Source organism: Danio aesculapii, chromosome 4 (assembly GCF_903798145.1).
Source record: "Danio aesculapii chromosome 4, fDanAes4.1, whole genome shotgun sequence".
Lineage (NCBI taxonomy): Eukaryota > Metazoa > Chordata > Actinopteri > Cypriniformes > Danionidae > Danio > Danio aesculapii.
The window spans coordinates 10,570,668-10,596,594 of record NC_079438.1 but is presented as its reverse complement, the minus strand read 5'-3'; the positions used below and the strand labels follow the sequence as shown (position 1 = coordinate 10,596,594).

At 39.2% G+C, this 25,927-nt stretch overlaps 1 protein-coding gene and 1 long non-coding RNA gene across 3 annotated transcripts; one reads left to right on the top strand and one right to left on the bottom strand.

Moving 5' to 3' along the window:
* The first annotated feature begins 576 nt into the window (after positions 1–576).
* On the top strand, positions 577–1,470 carry LOC130222242 (uncharacterized). The gene is made up of 3 exons (XR_008836366.1): positions 577–734; positions 864–1,063; positions 1,222–1,470. It is a non-coding gene; the product is annotated as an uncharacterized LOC130222242 (long non-coding RNA).
* Positions 1,471–2,692: 1,222 nt separating this feature from the next.
* Positions 2,693–24,193, bottom strand: LOC130222041 (NACHT, LRR and PYD domains-containing protein 12-like). Of its 2 annotated transcripts, XM_056454663.1 has the most exons (9): positions 24,139–24,193; positions 23,572–23,665; positions 23,226–23,339; positions 9,894–11,897; positions 8,446–8,619; positions 7,731–7,904; positions 5,883–6,056; positions 5,017–5,063; positions 2,693–4,498 (listed from the first exon to the last, which is right to left on the bottom strand). In XM_056454663.1, the coding sequence occupies exons 2-9, from the start codon at positions 23,619–23,621 to the stop codon at positions 3,975–3,977; spliced, it is 3,261 nt and encodes a 1,086-aa protein (XP_056310638.1). In that variant the 5' UTR covers positions 23,622–23,665; positions 24,139–24,193; the 3' UTR covers positions 2,693–3,974. The 2 variants fall into 2 exon arrangements, with proteins under 2 accessions (XP_056310638.1, XP_056310637.1); XM_056454662.1 differs by lacking the exon at positions 7,731–7,904 and having other exon boundaries at positions 24,139–24,172.
* Positions 24,194–25,927: the final 1,734 nt, after the last annotated feature.

Below are 25,927 nucleotides of genomic sequence, written 5' to 3'. Positions count from 1 at the left end.
TTAGGTCAAGAAATCCTAACAGCTTTCTTCTTTCTTGACAGACCCACAGGAAAAGGACAGTGATTTCAAAACCACAGGGAAATGTCACCCAAAATGATTGTTGATGAGTATCGAGACAACCTTCACAGACACAGAAAAAAACTGGGAAAGGACAATGAAAAATTGAGAACAATACTCAGAAAAGGCATGTCTTGCAACTACTTTACATTGTTGTGGTGAATCATACAATCAGTAATTTTTACTGTCTTTGCAGTTTAGACATTTAAATTATTGTATAACTGTCATTTTGTTTTGTTTTTATATGATTAAATTTGGTAAATAAATTTGAAAGAATACTTTAAAAAAACCTGGTAATGATAATAATAATAATAATTGGTAAATGTATTTTATCAAGTATATGACAATAAACCTTAAACTTACCCAACTTTTATTACACGGCTTTTTTTTTAATTTACGACTGGCGCCAAATTAATCAGTTTGCATGCCATACACATAGGAGGTGGTTGTGTATGTAAGTTGTTGTAGGATTGTTTAATTGTATTTTAAATTTAAAAAAATATATTTGTTCCTAGAGCTACCAAATCTGATCACTGAAGTGAAGGCGGCTCTGAGTTCTCCCTTTTCATCAACATCATTGGTCTGCTTTGACTGAAGGTGGACCATGTTTGCCACAGCCCTCCCCAAAGCCCTGCCCCACAACCCTCCCTTCAACGAAAACATTATCCACTAAACAGGTAATGTACTATATTTAGTCAGTGAATACTGCACTTTTAAATGAACCATTTGGTTATAAGTTGTATAAAGCTATTACAGGCCTTGGCAACACTGCATAATATATAATTTTTGTAATTTTCCTAAAACAGGATGAAATTTCTCTAGGATTAAATGTATTCATCGACAAACTGGCATGGGCTGTGGCTCAGAATGCAAACTTTTGTGAGAACACTCCTGACAGCAGTGTTCCCAACTGATGGGCTCCTTGTGAGCAATCTTCAGGGAAAATCCAGGGAATCTGGGCTAGAACGTCAAGCTCTTGACATAAGCAAAGTAGATGGCATCTACAGTAAGTTTCAAATTACTGGAACATTGTAATCATAATTAAATATAAATTTTGGTTTCCACTGATGTTGAGTGATCTAACTTAATATGTAGTGATTATCAGTGGGCCACCTTGTTTTCTAACAAGAGCAATCTTTTGTCTTTCATTCATTTGTCTCCCAGGAGCAACATTGCAGAGGTAGCCTCATGTGATGCCCTCCAGCATTGGTGCAGCCATCAATGCCAAACTTACTGAAATTAGATGTAAAAAGAAAACACAAAAACATCCAGAAACCCTAATGCTGTTTGATGATTGATTGTAATGACCAAATATTCTTTTTGCTTTGTGTATTGTTTATGCAAAGAAATTGTTCATTGGTTTGCTATCATCCTAAATAACTGCATGTGGAAAATAATTTCATTGTCATAGAATTAAAATAAAATTGTTACATTGCAAATGTGTGTGTCATTGACTGAAATCATATTTGATTACTAGATGCAGAAATATCTTAATTTTCACATATGAAAATTATATGTACATTTGTTTTGCTGTATATAAGGAATTATTTAAAAAATAATAAAGCTTGCACATAATTTTCCCACTAAAAAAATATGTAATACATATGAAAAAAAAGTCACAAAATGCAAGTAAATCCTATAACATTTTGATTGGATTCAATATAAAAACTTATATGATTTCTATATGAATATCTGTAATTTCAAACATTTTTCTTACTAATGCCATATGTGTTAACACACTGTTGTCATGTAAAACTCATATAAGACTTTATATAACATTATTATAGGGCCCAAAATTTCCCTACAAATTTTATGTGTGCTTTTTAGTATGAAAGTGGCCATAATCGGTAATGTAATAAACTTGCATGAAACATATAAGGAAATTCTGTGGTTTATATAAGGAAGATACATGGTTGCTGTATATGAATCATGCAGTTTTTTTTTCATATGGGGACTGATCACCCCATGCCACGTCACAATGCTGGAGTAAATCATGCAAAAACAGCCCCGACCAAGAAATGAGTGCTTTACATGTTCATAATGTTCAACAGTCCAACATGTGTTAAAATCAGCTATTAAGAATATTCAAATTCTCTGAGATTCTGAATTGTAGAGCTTCATTAGCTGTGAGCCATAATATTCAAAATGAAAAGAAATAAACACTTGAGATAAATCAATCTGTGTGTGATGAAGACAGAAGGAGGAGACGGAGAAGACGTGTGTTAATGATGGAGAAAACTCAACATGTGATGGATGGATTTAACTCTACTGACGGTGTATTTGTGTGTCTTATGATGATCAAACTTTACATTAAGGTGCCGTTAGTTAATGTTAGTTACTTTATTTAATAATGTGGACTAACAATGAACCAATCTTGAACATCATTTATTAATCATAGTAAATGACTCCTAATAAGTGAATCAGTCATCAGACATTTGCTGAAGCATTATTAATCCACAGTTGTGCTTGTGAACATCAGTTAATGCACTGAGAGTCAACAAGAACTAACAGAGAACAACTTTATTCTCCTCAACTAACATTAACAGATCAATAAATACTGGAATAAATGTGTTTTTATTGTTCAGTTCAAGTCAAATAATGAATAATACGAAGATCAGAAGAGCAGAAACAAACGTCACACTTCATTTCTCCTTTATTCATTGACCTGCTGGATTTCTCTACAGTTGATTCAATATTTGACAGAGATTCAGACAGGATTCAGACATTTCCATGTTCATCATCACATTCTAACATCATCAGTGGATTTGACATTGACTTTTATTATTTGTGCTGAAACAACAGAGAAACAATGAAGAATATAAATCTGTAGACAAGAATGGGCTGATCTGAACACATCAGGGTCCTGGAGGACACTTACAGTTTTATACAGACGCTAGGACACATTTCTCAATACTTAGGTCACTTTTGCTGAACTCTTCCCACAGTTCCCCTAACCGACTTTTCACATTCAAAATGGACTACAGCTACCAAAACACTTGATTCAGCTCTCAAATAAACTCATTCTTCCAGAACACCAGCAAAGGTTGACAGCCAGCAAACACACTTTATCACCCACAAAACAATGAGCTAAAACACTAACAACATGCAGCGTTACGCAGTGTTTTCTTGTGTAAAACAAGGACCCATCTCTGTTTATAACCGTGATATATGTTACTGGAATGAATCAGACACGATGCAGAATCCTTCAATAGTTTATGTCCTTTATTTACTTTTCAATTAGAAAAAGTCATTCTAAAATACAAGAGTTTGTCTACACACCATCCACTGATACAGATCCAATATTAAGGGTGGTTAAACTGCATTTTTAGATATGTTTCAATATAATATTGCTGTTGAATGTTGCTGTCTTCTGCAGTTTTGCATCACGCTGTTGTTTTGAACAGTTTTGAAAACAGTATGTCAGCATGTGCTAAATGTCCTGGATGTACACACAGATTTGCCAGTTGTTTTGTCTGACTGAGAAAAGAGTAGAGCAAATTAGACAGATGCAGTCATCCAATACATTTGAGCCAAAACGAGAATTGATCCTCAGTTTAGCCCACAGAGATTTCTGTTGTGCTTACTGTGTCAAGACTTCTGCAGAAGTGACTTGAATATTATACAATGTGTCCTAGCGTCTGTAAAACACTGTAGTAAAGATCAATGATGTGACAATATAAACTACATTTCAAATGAGACAGAAGAGCACAGATAAACACACACACACACGCACACGCACACACACAGAAGAGCACAGATAAACACACACACACAGTCTCTCTCTCTCTTACACACACACGCACACGCACAGATAAACACACACACACACGCACACACTCTCTTTCTCACACACACTCTCTCACACACACACACACACAGCTCCTGTAGAGGATTGTGGGTAAATCTCTCGTCAGTCTTCAGCTCAGTTTCACTGATGATCCATAATAAAGCCCAAACCCAGGCCAGAGCGGCTCAGTGAATGTGGTCTGGACTGAGTGGATGAGGCTCATTGTGTCTCTATAGATGTTGTAGAAGATCAGAGTTCCTGCACTGTGATCCACAAACACTCCTATTCTCCTGCTGAGCGGCTTCACTGGGAGACGAGTGTGTGTGTTATTGTGTCTGAATGAGAATCTGGAGGAAAAGCAGAGCAAACACCAGGACTGAGCATTATATCCAAACAAACACTCATCACCATCTCCCTTCCTCCTGATGCTCTTATATGACACTGATATCCACACATCATCTCCACTGCAGTCAGTCTCCCAGTAACAGCGTCCACACACACTCTCTCTGCACAACACCTGAGGATAAACATCAAATCTGTCTGGATGATCAGGATACGGCTGATCCTCTGACACACTCTTCACCTCTCTGTTCTCCTCAGACAGAATGAGACGAGTGTGTGCTGTGTTTGGATCCAGTGTGAGGAAACAGACATCTGAACACAAGAACACACACATTTATAACCACCGCTGTGTGTGTGTGTGTGTGTGTGTGTGTGTCTATGTGTTTGTCTGAAAGAGAGGGAGTGTGTGCATAACCACAGCTGTGTGAGTGTGTGAGAGAGAGAGAGAGCGTTTGCGTGTATGCGCATCTGTGTGTGTGTGTCTCTGTATGTGTGTGAGAGTGTGTATGTACATGTTTGTTTGTGTGCGTGTGTGTGTGTGTATGCGTGAGTGTGCATGCGAGCGAATGTGTGTGTGTGTGTGTGTGTGTGTGTGTGTGTGCGTATGTGCATGTGTGCAAGTGAGTGAGTATGTGTTTGTGTGTGTGTGTGTGTGAGTGTGAGAGAGAGTGTGTGTGTGTGTGTGTGTGTGTGTGCGCGTGTGTATGTATGTGCGTGTGTGTGCATGCGTGGGAGTGAGTGTGTGTGTGTGTGTAGTCCTACATTTGCGTGGTCCTGCTGTAATCCTCATGTGTATGTGTGTGTGTGTGTGCGTGTGTGTGTAGTCCTACATTTGCGTGGTCCTGCTGAAATCCTCGCGTCTCCTCCATGATCCAGACTGTAAACACACACAGATGGAGAGAATGAGCTGTTTATTTTCCCCCTCAGCTAATAAGCTAAAGCTAGCACTGAGCTGCTCAGCTACACGCTCCAAACTCTTCAGCTAAAACACACAACACTTGTTGGTTCCAGCCGGGATGCACAATGAATCTAACACAGTGCGTTCTTTTCCTCTGCTGTTGGTGAAGCGAGCGCAGATACTGCTCATGTTGATGGAGACACCCTGCTGCAACATTCATTTATTACAGTGATCACACTTAGCTTTGCCATCGTTCTTCAGCACATGCAGCCTTTGAGCACATGTTGCAGTCCATCTCTAAACTATGTTCAGATTATTAAAGCTGCTCGCCAGCGCCCAAGTTCCTGACAGATTAGCAAGTGAAAAATACACATGTGTGCACAAAGAGGAATCCAGATGTTGATTTTAGAACAAGAGTCTGAACATTAATCCAAGTGTCTGATTCCAGAATCTGAATCCATCTTCAATCCCCAACCCTATTCCTGACCTGATATTGGAGGATTCTTCAGCACAAATGGAGGAAGAAGTTTCTCTGCTCAGCTCAAATGCTGAAACTGTACAGTGTGTCCCGCTTAATGTCACAACTGAGCCAATACACTCCAACATTTACAGAGGAGATTCATTTCACACTCAATGAATTGCTCTTCATAGACATGACTGGAATACTCTACAAGCTGTATCTTCTGTCTGTCCTCACCCCATAACCCTCACAGAAAACTGAAGATCAGAAAAGAGCTTTCTAGTGTCTTTTTAAAGCCATTCAGTGGAAAAGCACAAGGCCAGTGATGCTCCACATACTTGAGTTTGTCCAGTGTGTAGTTTGGATCCGCCAGTTCTTCAGAGAGCAGCTTGACTCCTGAATCTCCTGGATGATTGTAGCTCAGATCCAGCTCTCTCAGGTGTGAGGGGTTTGAAGTCAGAGCTGAAGACAGAAAACCACAGCCTTCCTCTGTCACCATACAGCCAGACAATCTACAAACACAGCAATAGTCCACATCACACAGTTGGACAATCACACATCTCTTTGTGTTGTGAAGATGCTGACTGCTGTTTCTGCTCATGTCAACAGCAGTGATGAACACACACACACACACACACACACACACACGCACACACGCACACACACACACACACACACACACACACACACACACACACACACACACACACACACACACATCCTGATCAGCTCTCCTTATTGATCAAGCCCCAAGATAAATCCAGCTGAGCAGTGTTCATCTAGTGTCAGAGATAACACACACCTTTTAGAGTGTTGATGTGTGCTAAAATCATCAATGGAAATAAGTGATCGTCTTCTTTACACTCTTTTGAGCTTTTAATTGTGCAATATTTTCAATAATGTATCCTCTTAATGTGATTTGAGTTGATTTTAAAAGATTATAAGTGTGTTTTGTAGATGATCGACAGCTAGATGCATGATTACAGCTGGTTGTATGACTGTAAGACATGTACTCAAATGTTACAGAGGTCTGAAATGTCTAATCAGGTGTAGGGCTGGGTGATGTCAGACAATATTTATTAATAATCACCTTTAATAATATCTTGATAACTTCAGTATATGATCTCTCCCCAATAATGTTGATTATCTAATCTAATCTAACCTTATATAATCAAACACACATGGCCCAGCCCTAATCAGGTGTCGATACTCCCTAAATTTGCAGATATCAGACATACATTATATTACTTTCACTGCTTTCTAACCAGTGCAAATGCTAACTCTTATGTTTAGGATGGAACATGCTAGCAGTTACCGTCAGATAGCTCTCAGCTAAACATCACCTCCATTAGTTTAGCTTTAGCAGCCAGGAGTATTAAGAAATAGAGCGGTGTCCCACAGTGACTGATGCGCACTTGAACAGGGCACTCATATGGAGGAGGAGCAATATGACGCAGCCGCAGACAAGCGTATCACACGAGAGTGTCAATATCCATTCTAGACTCACAGTGGATTTAGCAGTGATGTTTCCAGACAAACACACTCAACCAATGGCTATTGCTGGACCAAGTTCATGTCTGAATATTAGCGAGTCCTAGACTACAGAAAGAAACGTCTTGAGTCCGCACTCGAGTACTACAGCCCTGACAGTCACAAACTTCAGCTTGTAGATCAAACTTTATTGTATAAAGGGCAATAGAAAATGACCTGATCTTCATTTGTATATTATATTGTGGACAATGATGTAAATAAACTCAAACAAACACAAACCCACTCTCTTAATGTCTCTTTCACCAGCCTGACAGTCACATTCACACTGATAGACCATCAGGGGACTTTTATTCTGTCAGGTGAGAAACACCTCAATATTCATGACCCAAAAATAAAATATGAATAAATAATTGAATTCAGATGATCTTTAAAATAAAGGGATTCCTTTAACTCTTAATCATATTTGGGTATATTGGAAAAAGAGAAGCTCTGAAAGTGCAACATTTTGTAATATACTAACTAATGTTTTTAAATATATTTACAGATAAACATACATTAGTATGGTTACGATTGAAATCACATCCCTGTTAATGTTTTGTTTCTTCTTCTGCCAATCCACTGAAAGAGGCTCCACATTTGGTAACCCAATATGAAACCATCTTGTTGTAGTCGCTGTAGAGTGGAGAATCATTTACCTCAGTATCTCCAGTTTACAGTGTTGACTCTTCAGTCCATCAGAGAGAAGCTGCACTCCTGAATCCTGCAGGTCATTGTTACTCAGGTCCAGCTCTCTCAGGACACAGTTTGAGGATTGTAGAGCTGAAGACAAACTCTCACAGCACTGAACAGTGAGATTACACATGACCAATCTGAGAAAGAAGAGCACAGATTACATTAACAGTGTGATTTTAGTCATTCATCTGATGTAAAAACAAACTATGAGGTTAATGATATGACCACACTATTGGAATCTGTGTAAATTAGAATTATTACAGACAACTGTTATTAAATAAAACTGAATATTTAATGTCATCTAATATATTCTTGAACATTTTGAAATGTAAGAAAACTGATCAATTTCAGTTTAGATAAGAGGGCCACGAGACTTTATATATTGATGAACCTGCAAAATGCAAATGATCAGAGCCTGTCAAACCTGCTCCAATAAACCAATTCAAAGATAAACTATAAATATAATCATTAAAAATATAAAATATCAATAAAGATTTTAGAGCTAATTAATTAAAATAATCTTTAAAATACACTGATTTCCTGAACTGTTTAAGAAAAAGAGCAACTTTCCTTTAAAAAGCAGCATTTTGCAGTTTCTCCACTGATGCTCTTAAATATATCTGGACATTTCCATCTAAATCAAAACACTGTTAAGTTGTTGAGTGGAGAATCATTTACCTCAGTGTCTCCAGTTTACAGTGTTGACTCTTCAGTCCATCAGAGAGAAGCTTCACTCCTGAATCCTGCAGGTCATTGTTACTCAGGTCCAGCTCTCTCAGGACACAGTTTGAGGATTGTAGAGCTGAAGACAAACTCTCACAGCACTGAACAGTGAGATTACAGCCCTGTAGCCTGTGTAGAGGACAAAGGACAACAAAATCAGCAGTAAGAAATGAGCACTGTTGAGTGTTCATGAGTCCAGTCTACACTGATAAAAGTAACATTGAAAATAAACTATATATATATATATATATATATATATATATATATATATATATATATATATATATATATATATATATATATATATATATATACACACTGCTCAAAAAATAAAGGGAACACTAAAATAACACATCCTAGATCTGAATGAATGAAATATTCTTATTAAATACTTTGTTCTTCACACAGTTGAATGTGCTGACAACAAAATCACACAGACATGATCACTGGAAATCAAATGTATTAACCCATGGAGGTCTGGATTTGGAGTCACACTCAAAACTGTAGTGAATTGCAGGCTTTGCTGACACACTCCAGACACATGAGGTCCAGCATTAGCATTAGGAGGAATCCAGCACCAACCACACCGTATATTGTCCCACAAGGGGTTTGAGGATGTCATCTCAGTACCTAATGGCAGTCAGGCTACCTCATGGTGTTGTACCATGGTGTTGGGCTGTAACCCCCACCAGTGAACATTGGGCCCTCATATAACCCTCATTCAACAAGTCTATTTATTTCATTTAAACATATCTTCTTATTATTTATTTATTGCTTTAAACTACATTAAACTAAAGTAAACCTGTATTTCCCCATTCATATGACTTAATGAATGATTGAACAGATTATTAATAACTAATCAAAGAGCATTTTATTGAGCTCAGTGTAAAGTTTAGTGTTTAGGCCTACAGTAAATGTAATATTAGAGGCATGTCTGCAGCGAGACGGCAATACTGTGTCTAAAACTACACTATTTCTCTGATCAGAAAACTAACACAATTATCCAAGAGCAACACTGTGTTAGATTTGAGCAAATACACATCAACAAATGTCCTATTTAGCTGGAGGAGCACAGGGATTTACAGGGATTTGAGTTATTTTCCAGGATAAAATGTAAAGCAAATGAAGTAGATTATTAAATAAGTACAAATGTTGTTTGTGTGAGTTAAAAGTCAAGAAAAGTTTGTTAAATACGTTTAGAAATGATGAAATGAATGAGCAAATAAGGAAACAGAACACTGCCGCGTCCCCATGCAGTAATATGGTGTATCAGCGATCTCACAGGGGGACGATATGGCCAGCTAAAGATTCTCTGTTAAAGCAGGGCAGTGATTCACTAAACTGATCTGAGTCTTCAGTGCAGACTGATGTGTGTCTTCTGTGATCAATGAATGAATACTCACAGAGCTCTTCTGCAGTTTCTCACAGCTGGTATCAGTCTCCGTCTTCCCTCATCTGATGTGTTGAATTTATTAGAGTCAAACTCATCCAGCGGCTCCTCTGACATCTCAATCATGTAGGAGATTGTTGAGCAGTGAGCAGGAGAGAGTTCCTCCTCTGAGTGTTTGTCTGATTTCACAAACTTCTGAAACTCTCTGGCCAGAGTCTGATCTTTCACCTCCAGCAGACAGAGGAACAGATTGATGGATCTGTCAGCTGAGAGTCGGGCATCTGTCTTGATCTGGTCTTTAATGTACTGTGTGATTCTCCTGATGCTCTCTGAGCTCTCCTCTGTGTGTGTCAGCAGATCCTGGAAGAGTCTCTGATTGGACTCCAGTGAGACGCCCAGCAGGAACCGCAGGAACAGATCCAGATGACCATTACTACTCCTGACAGCTTTATCTACTGCTGATCTGAGCAGATTATACAGAGAGTTCTCAGAGCTGGCCTGTAGATGTTGATTATATGAATATTTTCTCTCATAAATCAACTCCAGCGGTTCTCTCTTCTTTGTTAAATGGCAGTAAAACAAAAAGAAAGCAGCCAGAAACTCCTGAAAGCTGAGATGGATGAAGCTGTAGACTTTCCTCTGATGAATCACAGATTCCTCCTTGAAGATCTCAGTGCAGATCCCAGAATACACTGAGGCGTCAGTGACGTCTATGCCGCTCTCAATCAGGTCCTCCTCATAGAACATCACATTGCCCTTCATCAGCTGTCTGAAAGCAACTTCAGCAAGTTTGAGGATCACTCCTCTGCTGGACTGCAGGAGTTTCTCTGGATCTCTCTCTTCATACTTCTGCTTCCTCATGTTGATCTGAATCAGCTGTCTGAAAGCCACTTTAAGTTTGAGGATCACTCCTCTGCTGGACTGCAGGAGTTTCTCTGGATCTCTCTTTTCATACTTCTGCTTCCTTGTGTTGATCTGAATCAGCAGGAAGTGGATGTACATCTCAGTCAGAGTTTGGGGGATTTCTGCTCTCAGATCTTCTTCCAGGAGCTTCTGAAGCACAGTGGAGGAGATCCAGCAGAAGACGGGTATGTGGCACATGATCTGGAGGCTTCTTGCTCTTCTGATGTGGGAGATGATTCTGCTGGCTTGATGCTCGTCGCTGATTCTCTTCCTGAAATATTCCTCCTTCTGAGGCTCAGTGAATCCCTGAATTTCTGTCAGACGGTTGATGTATCTGGAGGGGATCTGATGGGCTGCTGCTGGTCTGGAGGTGATCCAGATGAGAGCAGAGGGAAGCAGATCTCCTTTCAGGAGGCTCCACATCAACACAGCCACTGATGAAGATTCAGTCACAGCACAAACTTTCTCCTCATCTGAAAAGTTGAGTGTGATTCTGCTTTCATCCAGACCATCAAAGATGAACACAACTCTACACTGCTCATAAATCTTGGGCTCCAGATCTTCAAGTTCAGGATGAAAGTCCAGCAGAAGTCTGTGAAAACTGTACTGATGATCTCTGATCAAGTTCAGCTCTCGAAATGGAAGCACAAACATGAAATCTACATCCTGATTGTCTTTTCCCTCGGCCCAGTCCAGAATGAACTTCTGCACAGAGACGGTTTTCCCGATTCCAGCGATGCCTTTAGTGAGAACAGTCTTGATCTGGGCTTTCTCCTTCTTGATCTTCTCCTCATGTCCTGCTCCAGCTGAGGCTTTAAAGATGTCATTGCAGTAGACTGGAGTGTGTTGTGAGGGTTTTGTTCTGGCTGTTTTCTCCATCTGTAAAACCTCATGTTCTTCATTCACTCCTTCACTCTCTCCTTCTATGATGTAGAGCTGTGTGTAGATCCTGTTTAGGAGGGTTTGAGTCTCTTGATGGTTGATTCCCTCAAATAATCTCTCATACCTGTTCTTCATGCTGGTTTTGTGCTGCTCTTTGACTCTCTGGAGTTCATCATGTTCTGGTTGGACTGAATCCTGCTGCAGGTCTCCAGTCTGATCTTCTCTATCCACACTGCAGGAACAACAACAACACAAAGAATCAATGAGTGCGAGTGTACAGATCCTCTAGTAAAGCCATGCGTGTTTTCTCTAAAACAGCTGAGACACAATACACAGATTTAATTTAAACACACACGCTGATCACTTTAAACACCACACACACACACTGATCACTTTAAACACCACACACTGATCACTTTAAACACCACACACACACACTGATCACTTTAAACACCACACACTGATCACTTTAAACACCAAACACACACTGATCACTTTAAACACCACAAACACACTGATCACTTAAAACGCCACACACACACTGATCACTTTAAACACCACACACACACACTGATCACTTTAAACACCACACACACACTGATCACTTTAAACACCACACACACACACTGATCACTTTAAACACCACACACACACACACACACTGATCACTTTAAACACCACACACACACTGATCACTTTAAACACCATACACACACTGATCACTTTAAACACCACAAACACACTGATCACTTAAAACGCCACACACACACACTGATCACTTTAAACACCACAAACACACTGATCACTTAAAACGCCACACACACACACTGATCACTTTAAACACCACAAACACACTGATCACTTAAAACGCCACACACACACTGATCACTTAAAACACCACACACACACTGATCACTTAAAACACCACACACACACTGATCACTTTAAACACCACACACACACACTGATCACTTTAAACACCACACACTGATCACTTTAAACACCACACACACACTGATCCCTTTAAACACCACACACACACTGATCCCTTTAAACACCACACACACACTGATCCCTTTAAACACCACACACACACACTGATCACTTTAAACACCACACACACACACTGATCACTTTAAACACCACACACACTCTGATCACTTTAAACACCACACACTCTGATCACTTTAAACACCAAACACACACACTGATCACTTTAAACACCACACACACACACTGATCACTTTAAACACCACACACACTCTGATCACTTTAAACACCACACACACTGATCACTTTAAACACCAAACACTGATCACTTTAAACACCACACACACACACTGATCCCTTTAAACACCACACACACACTGATCCCTTTAAACACCACACACACACACTGATCACTTTAAACACCACACACACACACTGATCACTTTAAACACCACACACACTCTGATCACTTTAAACACCACACACTTTGATCACTTTAAACACCAAACACACACACTGATCACTTTAAACACCACACACACACACTGATCACTTTAAACACCACACACACTCTGATCACTTTAAACACCACACACACTGATCACTTTAAACACCAAACACTGATCACTTTAAACACCACACACACACACTGATCACTTTAAACACCACACACACACTGATCACTTTGAACACCACACACACACTGATCACTTTGAACACCACACACACACTGATCACTTTGAACACCAAACACTGATCACTTTAAAACACCACACACTGATCACTTTAAACACCACACACTGATCACTTTAAACACCACACACACACTGATCACTTTAAACACCACACACACTGATCACTTTAAACACCACACACACTGATCACTTTAAACACCACACACTGATCACTTTAAACACCACACACACACACTGATCACTTTAAACACCACACACACACACTGATCACTTTAAACACCACACACACACACTGATCACTTTAAACACCACACACACACACTGATCACTTTAACACCACACACACACACAGATCACTTTAAACACCACACACACACACAGATCACTTTAAAACACCACACACACACACTGATCACTTTAAACACCACACACACTGATCACTTTAAACACCACACGCTGATCACTTTAAACACCACACGCTGATCACTTTAAACACCACACACACACACACTGATCACTTTAAACACCACACACTGATCACTTTAAACACCACACGCTGATCACTTTAAACACCACACGCTGATCACTTTAAACACCACACGCTGATCACTTTAAACACCACACACACACACACTGATCACTTTAAACACCACACACTGATCACTTTAAACACCACACACTGATCACTTTAAACACCACACGCTGATCACTTTAAACACCACCACACACTGATCACTTTAAACACCACACACACTGATCACTTTAAACACCACACACACACTGATCACTTTAAACACCACACACACACTGATCACTTTAAACACCACACACACACTGATCACTTTAAACACCACACACTGATCACTTTAAACACCACACACACACTGATCACTTTAAACACCACACACACACTGATCACTTTAAACACCACACACACACTGATCACTTTAACACCACACACTGATGACTTTAAACACTACACACTGATCACTTTAAACACCACACACACACACTGATCACTTTAAACACCACACACTGATCACTTTAAACACCAAACACACACTGATCACTTTAAACACCACAAACACACTGATCACTTAAAACGCCACACACACACTGATCACTTTAAACACCACACACACACACTGATCACTTTAAACACCACACACACACTGATCACTTTAAACACCACACACACACACTGATCACTTTAAACACCACACACACACACACACACTGATCACTTTAAACACCACACACACACTGATCACTTTAAACACCACACACACACTGATCACTTTAAACACCACAAACACACTGATCACTTAAAACGCCACACACACACACTGATCACTTTAAACACCACAAACACACTGATCACTTAAAACGCCACACACACACACTGATCACTTTAAACACCACAAACACACTGATCACTTAAAACGCCACACACACACTGATCACTTAAAACACCACACACACACTGATCACTTAAAACACCACACACACACTGATCACTTTAAACACCACACACACACACTGATCACTTTAAACACCACACACTGATCACTTTAAACACCACACACACACTGATCCCTTTAAACACCACACACACACTGATCCCTTTAAACACCACACACACACTGATCCCTTTAAACACCACACACACACACTGATCACTTTAAACACCACACACACACACTGATCACTTTAAACACCACACACACTCTGATCACTTTAAACACCACACACTCTGATCACTTTAAACACCAAACACACACACTGATCACTTTAAACACCACACACACACACTGATCACTTTAAACACCACACACACTCTGATCACTTTAAAACACCACACACACTGATCACTTTAAAACACCAAACACTGATCACTTTAAACACCACACACACACACTGATCCCTTTAAACACCACACACACACTGATCCCTTTAAACACCACACACACACACACTGATCACTTTAAACACCACACACACACACTGATCACTTTAAACACCACACACACTCTGATCACTTTAAACACCAAACACACTCTGATCACTTTAAACACCAAACACACACACTGATCACTTTAAACACCACACACACACACTGATCACTTTAAACACCACACACACTCTGATCACTTTAAACACCACACACACTGATCACTTTAAACACCAAACACTGATCACTTTAAACACCACACACACACACTGATCACTTTAAACACCACACACACACTGATCACTTTGAACACCACACACACACTGATCACTTTGAACACCACACACACACTGATCACTTTGAACACCAAACACTGATCACTTTAAACACCACACACTGATCACTTTAAACACCACACTCTGATCACTTTAAACACCACACACACACTGATCACTTTAAACACCACACACACTGATCACTTTAAACACCACACACACTGATCACTTTAAACACCACACACTGATCACTTTAAACACCACACACACACACTGATCACTTTAAACACCACACACACACACTGATCACTTTAAACACCACACACACACACTGATCACTTTAAACACCACACACACACACTGATCACTTTAAACACCACACACACACACAGATCACTTTAAACACCACACACACACACAGATCACTTTAAACACCACACACACACACTGATCACTTTAAACACCACACACACTGATCACTTTAAACACCACACGCTGATCACTTTAAACACCACACGCTGATCACTTTAAACACCACACACACACACACTGATCACTTTAAACACCACACACTGATCACTTTAAACACCACACGCTGATCACTTTAAACACCACACGCTGATCACTTTAAACACCACACGCTGATCACTTTAAACACCACACACACACACACTGATCACTTAAAACACCACACACACACACTGATCACTTTAAACACCACACACTGATCACTTTAAACACCACACGCTGATCACTTTAAACACCACCACACACTGATCACTTTAAACACCACACACACTGATCACTTTAAACACACACACACACGACACTGATCACTGTAAAACACCACACACACACTGATCACTTTAAACACCACACACACACTGATCACTTTAAACACCACACACTGATCACTTTAAACACCACACACACACTGATCACTTTAAACACCACACACACACTGATCACTTTAAACACCACACACACACTGATCACTTTAAACACCACACACTGATGACTTTAAACACTACACACTGATCACTTTAAAACACCACACACACACACACTGATTACTTTAAACACCACACACTGATCACTTTAAACACCAAACACTGATCACTTTAAATACCAAACACACTGATCACTTTAAACACCACATACACACTGATCACTTTAAAACACCACACACACACACACTGATCACTTTAAACACCACACATTGATCACTTTAAACACCACACACACACACTGATCACTTTAAACACTACACACTGATCACTTTAAACACCACACACTGATCACTTTAAACACCACACACACACACACACACACTAATCACTTTAAACACCACACACTGATCACTTTAAACACCACAAACACACTGATCACTTAAAACGCCACACACACACTGATCACTTTAAACACCACACACACACACTGATCACTTTAAACACCACACACACACTGATCACTTTAAACACCACACACACACACTGATCACTTTAAACACCACACACACACTGATCACTTTAAACACCACACACACACTGATCACTTTAACACCACACACACACTGATCACTTTAAACACCACAAACACACTGATCACTTAAAACGCCACACACACACACTGATCACTTTAAACACCACAAACACACTGATCACTTAAAACGCCACACACACACACTGATCACTTAAAACGCCACACACACACACTGATCACTTAAAACGCCACACACACACTGATCACTTAAAACACCACACACACACTGATCACTTAAAACACCACACACACACTGATCACTTTAAACACCACACACACACACTGATCACTTTAAACACCACACACTGATCACTTTAAACACCACACACACACTGATCCCTTTAAACACCACACACACACTGATCCCTTTAAACACCACACACACACTGATCCCTTTAAACACCACACACACACACTGATCACTTTAAACACCACACACACACTGATCACTTTAAACACCACACACACACTGATCACTTTAAACACCACACACTCTGATCACTTTAAACACCAAACACACACACTGATCACTTTAAACACCACACACACACACTGATCACTTTAAACACCACACACACTCTGATCACTTTAAACACCACACACACTGATCACTTTAAACACCAAACACTGATCACTTTAAACACCACACACACACACACACTGATCCCTTTAAACACCACACACACACTGATCCCTTTAAACACCACACACACACACACTGATCACTTTAACAACCACACACACACACTGATCACTTTAAACACCACACACACTCTGATCACTTTAAACACCCACACACTCTGATCACCTTTAAACACCACACACACCACACTGATCACTTTAAACACCACACACACACACTGATCACTTTAAACACCACACACACTCTGATCACTTTAAACACCACACACACTGATCACTTTAAACACCAAACACTGATCACTTTAAACACCACACACACACACACTGATCACTTTAAACACCACACACACACACTGATCACTTTAAACACCCACACACACTGATCACTTTAAACACCACACCACACACTGATCACTTTGAACACCAAACACTGATCACTTTAAACACCACACACTGATCACTTTAAACACCACACTCTGATCACTTTAAACACCACACACACACTGATCACTTTAAACACCACACACACTGATCACTTTAAACACCACACACACTGATCACTTTAAACACCACACACTGATCACTTTAACACCACACACACACACTGATCACTTTAAAACACCACACACACACACTGATCACTTTAAACACCACACACACACACTGATCACTTTAAACACCACACACACACACTGATCACTTTAAACACCACACACACACACAGATCACTTTAAACACCACACACACACACAGATCACTTTAAACACCACACACACACACTGATCACTTTAAACACCACACACACTGATCACTTTAAACACCACACGCTGATCACTTTAAACACCACACGCTGATCACTTTAAACACCACACACACACACACTGATCACTTTAAACACCACACACTGATCACTTTAAACACCACACGCTGATCACTTTAAACACCACACGCTGATCACTTTAAACACCACACGCTGATCACTTTAAACACCACACACACACACACACTGATCACTTTAAACACCACACACTGATCACTTTAAACACCACACACTGATCACTTTAAACACCACACGCTGATCACTTTAAACACCACACACACTGATCACTTTAAACACCACACACACTGATCACTTTAAACACCACACACACACACTGATCACTTTAAACACCACACACACACTGATCACTTTAAACACCACACACACACTGATCACTTTAAACACCACACACTGATCACTTTAAACACCACACACACACTGATCACTTTAAACACCACACACACACTGATCACTTTAAACACCACACACACACTGATCACTTTAAACACCACACACTGATGACTTTAAACACTACACACTGATCACTTTAAACACCACACACACACACACACTGATTACTTTAAACACCACACACTGATCACTTTAAACACCAAACACTGATCACTTTAAATACCAAACACACTGATCACTTTAAACACCACATACACACTGATCACTTTAAACACCACACACACACACACTGATCACTTTAAACACCACACATTGATCACTTTAAACACCACACACACACACTGATCACTTTAAACACTACACACTGATCACTTTAAACACCACACACACTGATCACTTTAAACACCACACACACACACACACACACACTAATCACTTTAAACACCACACACTGATCACTTTAAACACCACACACACTGATCACTTTAAACACCACACACACTGATCACTTTAAACACCACACACACAATGATCACTTTAAACACCACACACACAATGATCACTTTAAACACCACACACACACTGATCACTTTAAACACCACACACACACTGATCACTTTAAAGAATGTGAAATGTGAAAAATATCAGCAAACACAGATCAAGGCTCATTTCCAGTAGAGAAAGCCTGACAGACCTGCAGCACTATTAAAGCAGATTAGAGCTGAAAATAATCATCAAATTACTGAATGAAAACCACAGTTTAGGTGTGGGAGGAGCTTAATCATTCAGGCATGTCAATCATCATAACATGGTTATATAAGCAGCAGTATAAACTGCACTGAGTCAGCTGACTGTTATTCCAGCAGCTCCCCTTATCCTCCTCCTCAACACTCAGTCTTCAGAAGGTCACTCATTGGGGGTTTGTCTGCAGAGCTCCACTCCAGACTCCGAGGACAGCAGCAAACAGTTCATTTACCATCATCTATCATGACTGAATGAGCAGGAGAACTCGAGAAATACCAACTATAGAAACTGCTGCCACCAAATGTGTTGATCAGCAGCATAATGAGGCCAACACAACTGATGATGACTGCGCTTCAGTGAAAACAGACTCAGATCAGAGGAATGGCTGATCAGTACATCACAGAAACAGCAGGGGAAAGTGTGCAGGAAAAGCCCTTTATGGCAGAAGATCAGGAACTCTTTAGTTTAGGTCACAATTCATACTATTAACTACCGGCTTACAGGGCTGTGATGGTCACCGTGACAACCGCATCACCGTAGTGGTCAGTTGCTACGGCAGTTGTCCATTGCCACCGGCGGTAGTATGTGACGTCACGCACTCTAAAACACAAATTACCGTTACGTTGCCAAGTATTACATTTCTGTTACAATATAACATTAGACGCGATTCAGCAAGTTCAACCATGAATCTTGTTGAAAACCAAATCTTACATCTGGGAACATTTTGGATTCATGCCGACCGTGAAAGGTGAAGCAATTGAGATTAAGCTTTTTGTAGGGTTTGTTTTTAAAAAAACGTGTTAAAGTGTGGTTTAATATTCACTGATAAGAGTCCAAACACTGAAGAGCAAATCCATCGATGCGCAGCTCTACAGGTCCTGAAGTATGGAAGTTAGTGGCGATCGACGGCGGCGAGGGGGAAAACAAAGCCACGTATAATCAACTCCTGTCTTCTAAACGCAAACGCCCAGCTAGTCAGCCAGGTATCGCAGAGGCATTTCCAAAAATGAGCAGATACAAAAGAGAAGGTGATGAATGGAAGACATTGACGAGAAATGGAGCAACATATTTGCTAACTTAGTTAAGAACGGAACAATGAAGCAAGAAACTCTTGACGGTTGTGAAAAAGCATCTGTGCATTTGTGCTACAAGCAGACCGTCTGAACGCGTATTGCTGGAAACATTATAACCCCAATTAAGTCTTCACTTAAACCGGACAAAGTCAACATGTTAATTTTTCTGGCAAAGAATTTATGAATAGAAAACAACAGGTGGAGATAGCCTACGCTGACTTATATTGTTACTAGTAGGCTAATAGTTTTGTACTTCTTATAATTACTACTATTTATATTACGACTGATTAGTAAAGTGCCGTTTAGACTATTTGTGAAGTTCTTAAAAATGTAACGTTTAATTATTATACGGTTTCAGTTAAAGTTATTAAATATTTAACTACAATATTTAGAAGCAGTATTGTGTTGTTTTATTAACGAAAGTTCAAAAATAAAGACGTACGTTTATACGGATGTTTTATTAATTCATATTTAATTAAGTTATAAGTTACTCCTTAATTTTTACATAAAAGGTCAATTAACTTAGGTAGGCTACTTTATTTGTTGGTGGTACGGGAGGAACATTTTTGCCAGTGAATAATGTTCTCCCCACTTAAAGAAATAAATAGCTAAATAAAATAACTTGCGAAAAGGATGCAATAAAGAAAATGCTCTTAATCATTCTTCGTACAAGCGATAAACCTATATAGCATCGACAAGAAACGGCCCTAAAACAAAGTCTAGAGAGAGAAGAGTTATTAATATTGATTAGTTAATATTAAGGATCATAAACACGACCTGCGTTGTATGATAAACGCCTTCACAATGATCTTTTGTCATTGAAGAACAGATGCAATAAAGAAAATGCAAGCTCTTAATCATTCTTCATAATCTGATTCGTACTGATCTTGCGCTGACAAGAACAAGCCCAAAAACAAAGTCTATAGAGAGAAGAATTATTAATATTAATGATCATAAACACGACCTGCGCTGTATGATAAACACCTTCACAATGTCGTGATCTTTTTTGAAGAACAGATAATCCATGTTATCGCCGTCTCCCCAGCCAGGTTTTCATCTGCTACAAGCAATAAAGAATGGCTATAGAAGGCCCGGTGCCAGAATGCCATAACTGAGGGGGCATCTTAATGCCATAAGGGGGCACTTGGGGACTTGGTGATTTCGGTCCTCTTGTTCATTTCATTTAGGCTATTTATTGACTTATTTATTACTTTCATTGCTGCCTAAGTTACTGACTTAAGGCAGAAATATACTCTTTATAGTAACAATAGTATGCAGTTTGGCTATTAGGTTTCATCAATGGAGGTTATGAAACAATACCATTTATTAACGCAGACGGATCATGGCTTCAGCACCAGACCAGTGGTTTAAATGATATTTTACTCCTTATTTCTTTCTGTTTTATTTAAAAAACATGAATGTTTAAAGTTTTGTATTGCACATTTTTTAAAGATTATCATTCAGCCTACATGCAGCGCATATGAGAGGTTGATGCGGCAAATCCCCTTTACTCATGCACTATACCTATTTATTTATGACACTGTAAACTTGACTTCACAGGCTGATCATCTTTACACTCAAAAGGCATTTTTAAGTGTCGTAACTTGAGACTGCTGCTGCATAATGGGATGTTTCTTATTACAACTGTTAGCGATGTCAAAATGAAAGCACACATTAAAAAGGGTTTTGTGTTTATAGCTTAGTTTTAATAATAATGAATATATAAATTATAATATTAATTATAGTGTAGACTACTGTGAGACTCTGCAGTGTCCAACGAAACTTTTTATTAGGTTACTCTAATATTAGACCTAATCCCTAACTGAAAAACGAATGTGAAAATCAAAGGCAGTTGGTCTCTGCTAAAATTAATTTAACCACAATTTCTTTGACCAGATCTCTGCACTCTTGCTTTAATTTCACAATTTCAACATTTAATTGCGTTTTCATTTTGTAAAATATCTAAATTTGTGTTCCGAAAGTAGGAACGAAGGGAGTGTTAGTAATTAAAGACCCCCCCCCAAACAACACCACCGCAACACCGGCGGTTGTTCGTGACTTACCTCCGCGGTAGTAAAAAATTGCCACCGTCACAGCCCTACCGGTTTATTATCTGTGTAATGTTAACATATTAACTGCTCATTAGTAGTCATACAGTATGATCTTATTGTGTATCCCGAACCCTACCCAAAACCTAACCCCCCCTTCTAGCTCACTAACTATTAATAAACCGCTGATTGGTTTGTTAATACCATCAATTGTGGCCTAAAGTCTAAACCGGAGATCTTCCACCACTATCCTGCAGAGCTCAGATACATCATCTAACATCTGAAACCCAACAGATCCACAACACAAATTACTTGATTCATTTATTATAAAAATACTCATCAGTTGCAGATATTAAAGAGATGATCTACCTGACAGCAGGTCCTGTGTTTTCACTCTTAAAATTTGTTGGTGGATCTATAGACACATCACTCTTCACAGACACACAGCTGGGCTCTCCTTCTGCTCTCTTCCTCTTAGGTGAGCTAAAAACAGAGAAGATTAAAGTTCAGCGCTGCACACACTGCAGTCAACACACCAGATTTATTCACTAAAACACTTTTTAAACAGCACTTTAGGATCATTTTCATGATTATTGTAAAAAAAACTTGATGTGTGGTGTTAAAAATTCTGACAGACTAAAAACACAACTAACAGAGAGTAAATATAAGATCTTGTAAAAATAATTATATGAAATGTAATGTGTAGGCCTAATACCTGCATCCTGTAAACAAATCCTGATCTCCAGAAGTGTGTGTGTCCTCCATGATGGATCTGAAGAGTTGATCTCCAGCAGAAACTCTAGAAGAAACTGATGAACAACCACAGATCTCCAGTCAGTGATCAGCCTTCATAATTCAGCTGAATGCAGGAATAGATCAGCAGCTGAGACACTCAAATCCAGAAGCTCATCACGAGTAAACTAATGAAGAATCACAGCCTCATCCGTTTGATTAGGATTAAAATACAATCAAACATCCAGATTCACATAAAGCTTACAGATTTTGTCAAGACATTAAGGATTTAAAGCTGTTCTGCGTTGTAAATGGTGGATTCTGTCTGTTTAAAATGGCGACACAACTAAACTCTTTCACTTTCGTTTCTGAAGGAGCGGCAGATCATGAGTTCAGTGAAAAACATCCGTCACAAACACTCTAAACAGAGCAGAGAAGAGTCAAACAGCTGCAGGGTTATCAAAGCACCTGCGGAGTTACATTTTACTAGAGTGATTTTACCTGAAGCAGTATAAACACTGAACACAGAGAAGACAGAACAAACACATACCCGGATAACCTCCTCCTCCTCCTCTTCTTCTTCTTCTTCTTCTTCTTGTGTGTTGTTTGGCGGTTGGCAACCAGCTTTTTGGAGCATTACCGCCACCATCTGGATTGGAGTGTGAATCAGGAGTTGACTAACTTATGCATTCCTTATAGTGTAACAAATCGGCACAAAAGAAAAGCTCATTCAAAAAAAACAAAAAAAAAATACCACCAAAAAAACCTTCCTGAAATAAAAAAAAACCCAAAAAACCCCACCAACAACACAACAAAAAAAAAAAAAAAAACAAACTAAAAATACCCATTTCCTTGACCATAAGTACATTTATATTCTATTACCTAACACTGAGTCTTTCTAAAAGTTATCCACATATCTAAAACACACATCCCCCGTGCTCAACTTTAAGATATTCTCTATGTTAGGTTCCACTTGTTTTTCCTGTAACTGTGTGAACAATATATTTCTTTCTGTGTGGTAAATTGGGCATTGCATCAATACATGTTCTATAGTCTCCTGGTTATTACATTCACACATCCCATCTGCATGTTTATTGATCATATGTAATGTACTATTGAGTGCTGTGTGATTAAATCTCATTCTTGTGAACTTGTCTTCTTCCTGTTTGCTTTTCCTTGTTTCCCTCCCTTTTCCAACTTTGTTCTGTATGTTGTAATTGACGTCCTGTACTCCCATTATTCCATATCTGTTGCCATTTCCCAATACTTTAGTTTTAACAATACTTTTGATTTCGACTTGCTGTATTTGATGTTAATGTCTATTGTAGTTTGCTGTGCTGCCTGTTTTGCCAACTTGTCTGCCATCTCATTCCCACTGACCCCTATTTGTGCTGGTACCCACAACAATGATATGATAACTCCTGATTTTATGAGATTATTTCCCATCTGCACTATTTCATAAATGATGTCCTGCCGTGACTCTGATACTACAGTTTTTATACTCATAAGTGCTGAACTTGAATCAGACGCAATGACTACCTTAATTGGTTTATTATCCTCAACCCACTTTAGAGCCAACCATATCGCTACCAATTCTGCTGTATACACTGCTAAATTATTAAACACTGCTAAGTATTATTAATTCTTTTTGCAGCTTCAATCTTTAACTTTGGAATAGTGTATGACACTCCTACCCTTTGTCCAATTCTTGATGCATCTGTGTATATTTCAGTTGTTTCATTGTATTTTCTTTTATATAATTTTCTACTCGTTTGCTGTCAATCTCACTTTCTTGTTTTTCTTTCAGTATTTCAAAATCAACTTCCAAATCACCAAGCAGCCATGTGGGAACTACTGGAAATACTATAGTGGGCGAAATGTTAGTGTGTCTATTTCCATATCATTTATTTTATTCGTATAATCCATCCATAACCTTTAACATCCTGTTTCTCTCGTTCTTGGCATTGCATTAGAACTGTTTGTGTTATGTGATTATCATTATGACCTTTCAAGTTTGCCCAGTATACTACTGCCAGTTGATCCCTTCTAAGGTGTAAAGGCATCTCTCCCATCTCAACTTGTAATGCTGCACCGGTGTGGTTTTCATGGCTCTACAGCATACTCTTAGTGCTTGATTTGGATTTTATCTAACTGTTTTAATGTTGTATTAGCCGCTGAACCATACACCATACACCCATAGTCAATCACTGATCTTATCAACCCTGTATAAATTGTTTTTAATGCCGTTCTACTAGCACCTCAGTCAACTCCACATAGGCACCTCATCACATTTAACACTCTCTTACATTTGTCAATCATTTTCCTAGTATGTGTCCTAA

Excerpts from the sequence above, each read along its gene's own strand:
- LOC130222041 (XM_056454663.1), bottom strand. The coding sequence starts at position 23,621 with ATGGAGGACACACACACTTCTGGAGATCAGGATTTGTTTACAGGATGC. Across the intron at positions 11,898-23,225 it reads AACACAGGACCTGCTGTCAG|TGTGGATAGAGAAGATCAGA; the intron begins GTAGATCATCTC and ends TTGTTCCTGCAG. Across the intron at positions 7,905-8,445 it reads TGTAAACTGGAGACACTGAG|ATTGGTCATGTGTAATCTCA; the intron begins GTAAATGATTCT and ends CTTCTTTCTCAG.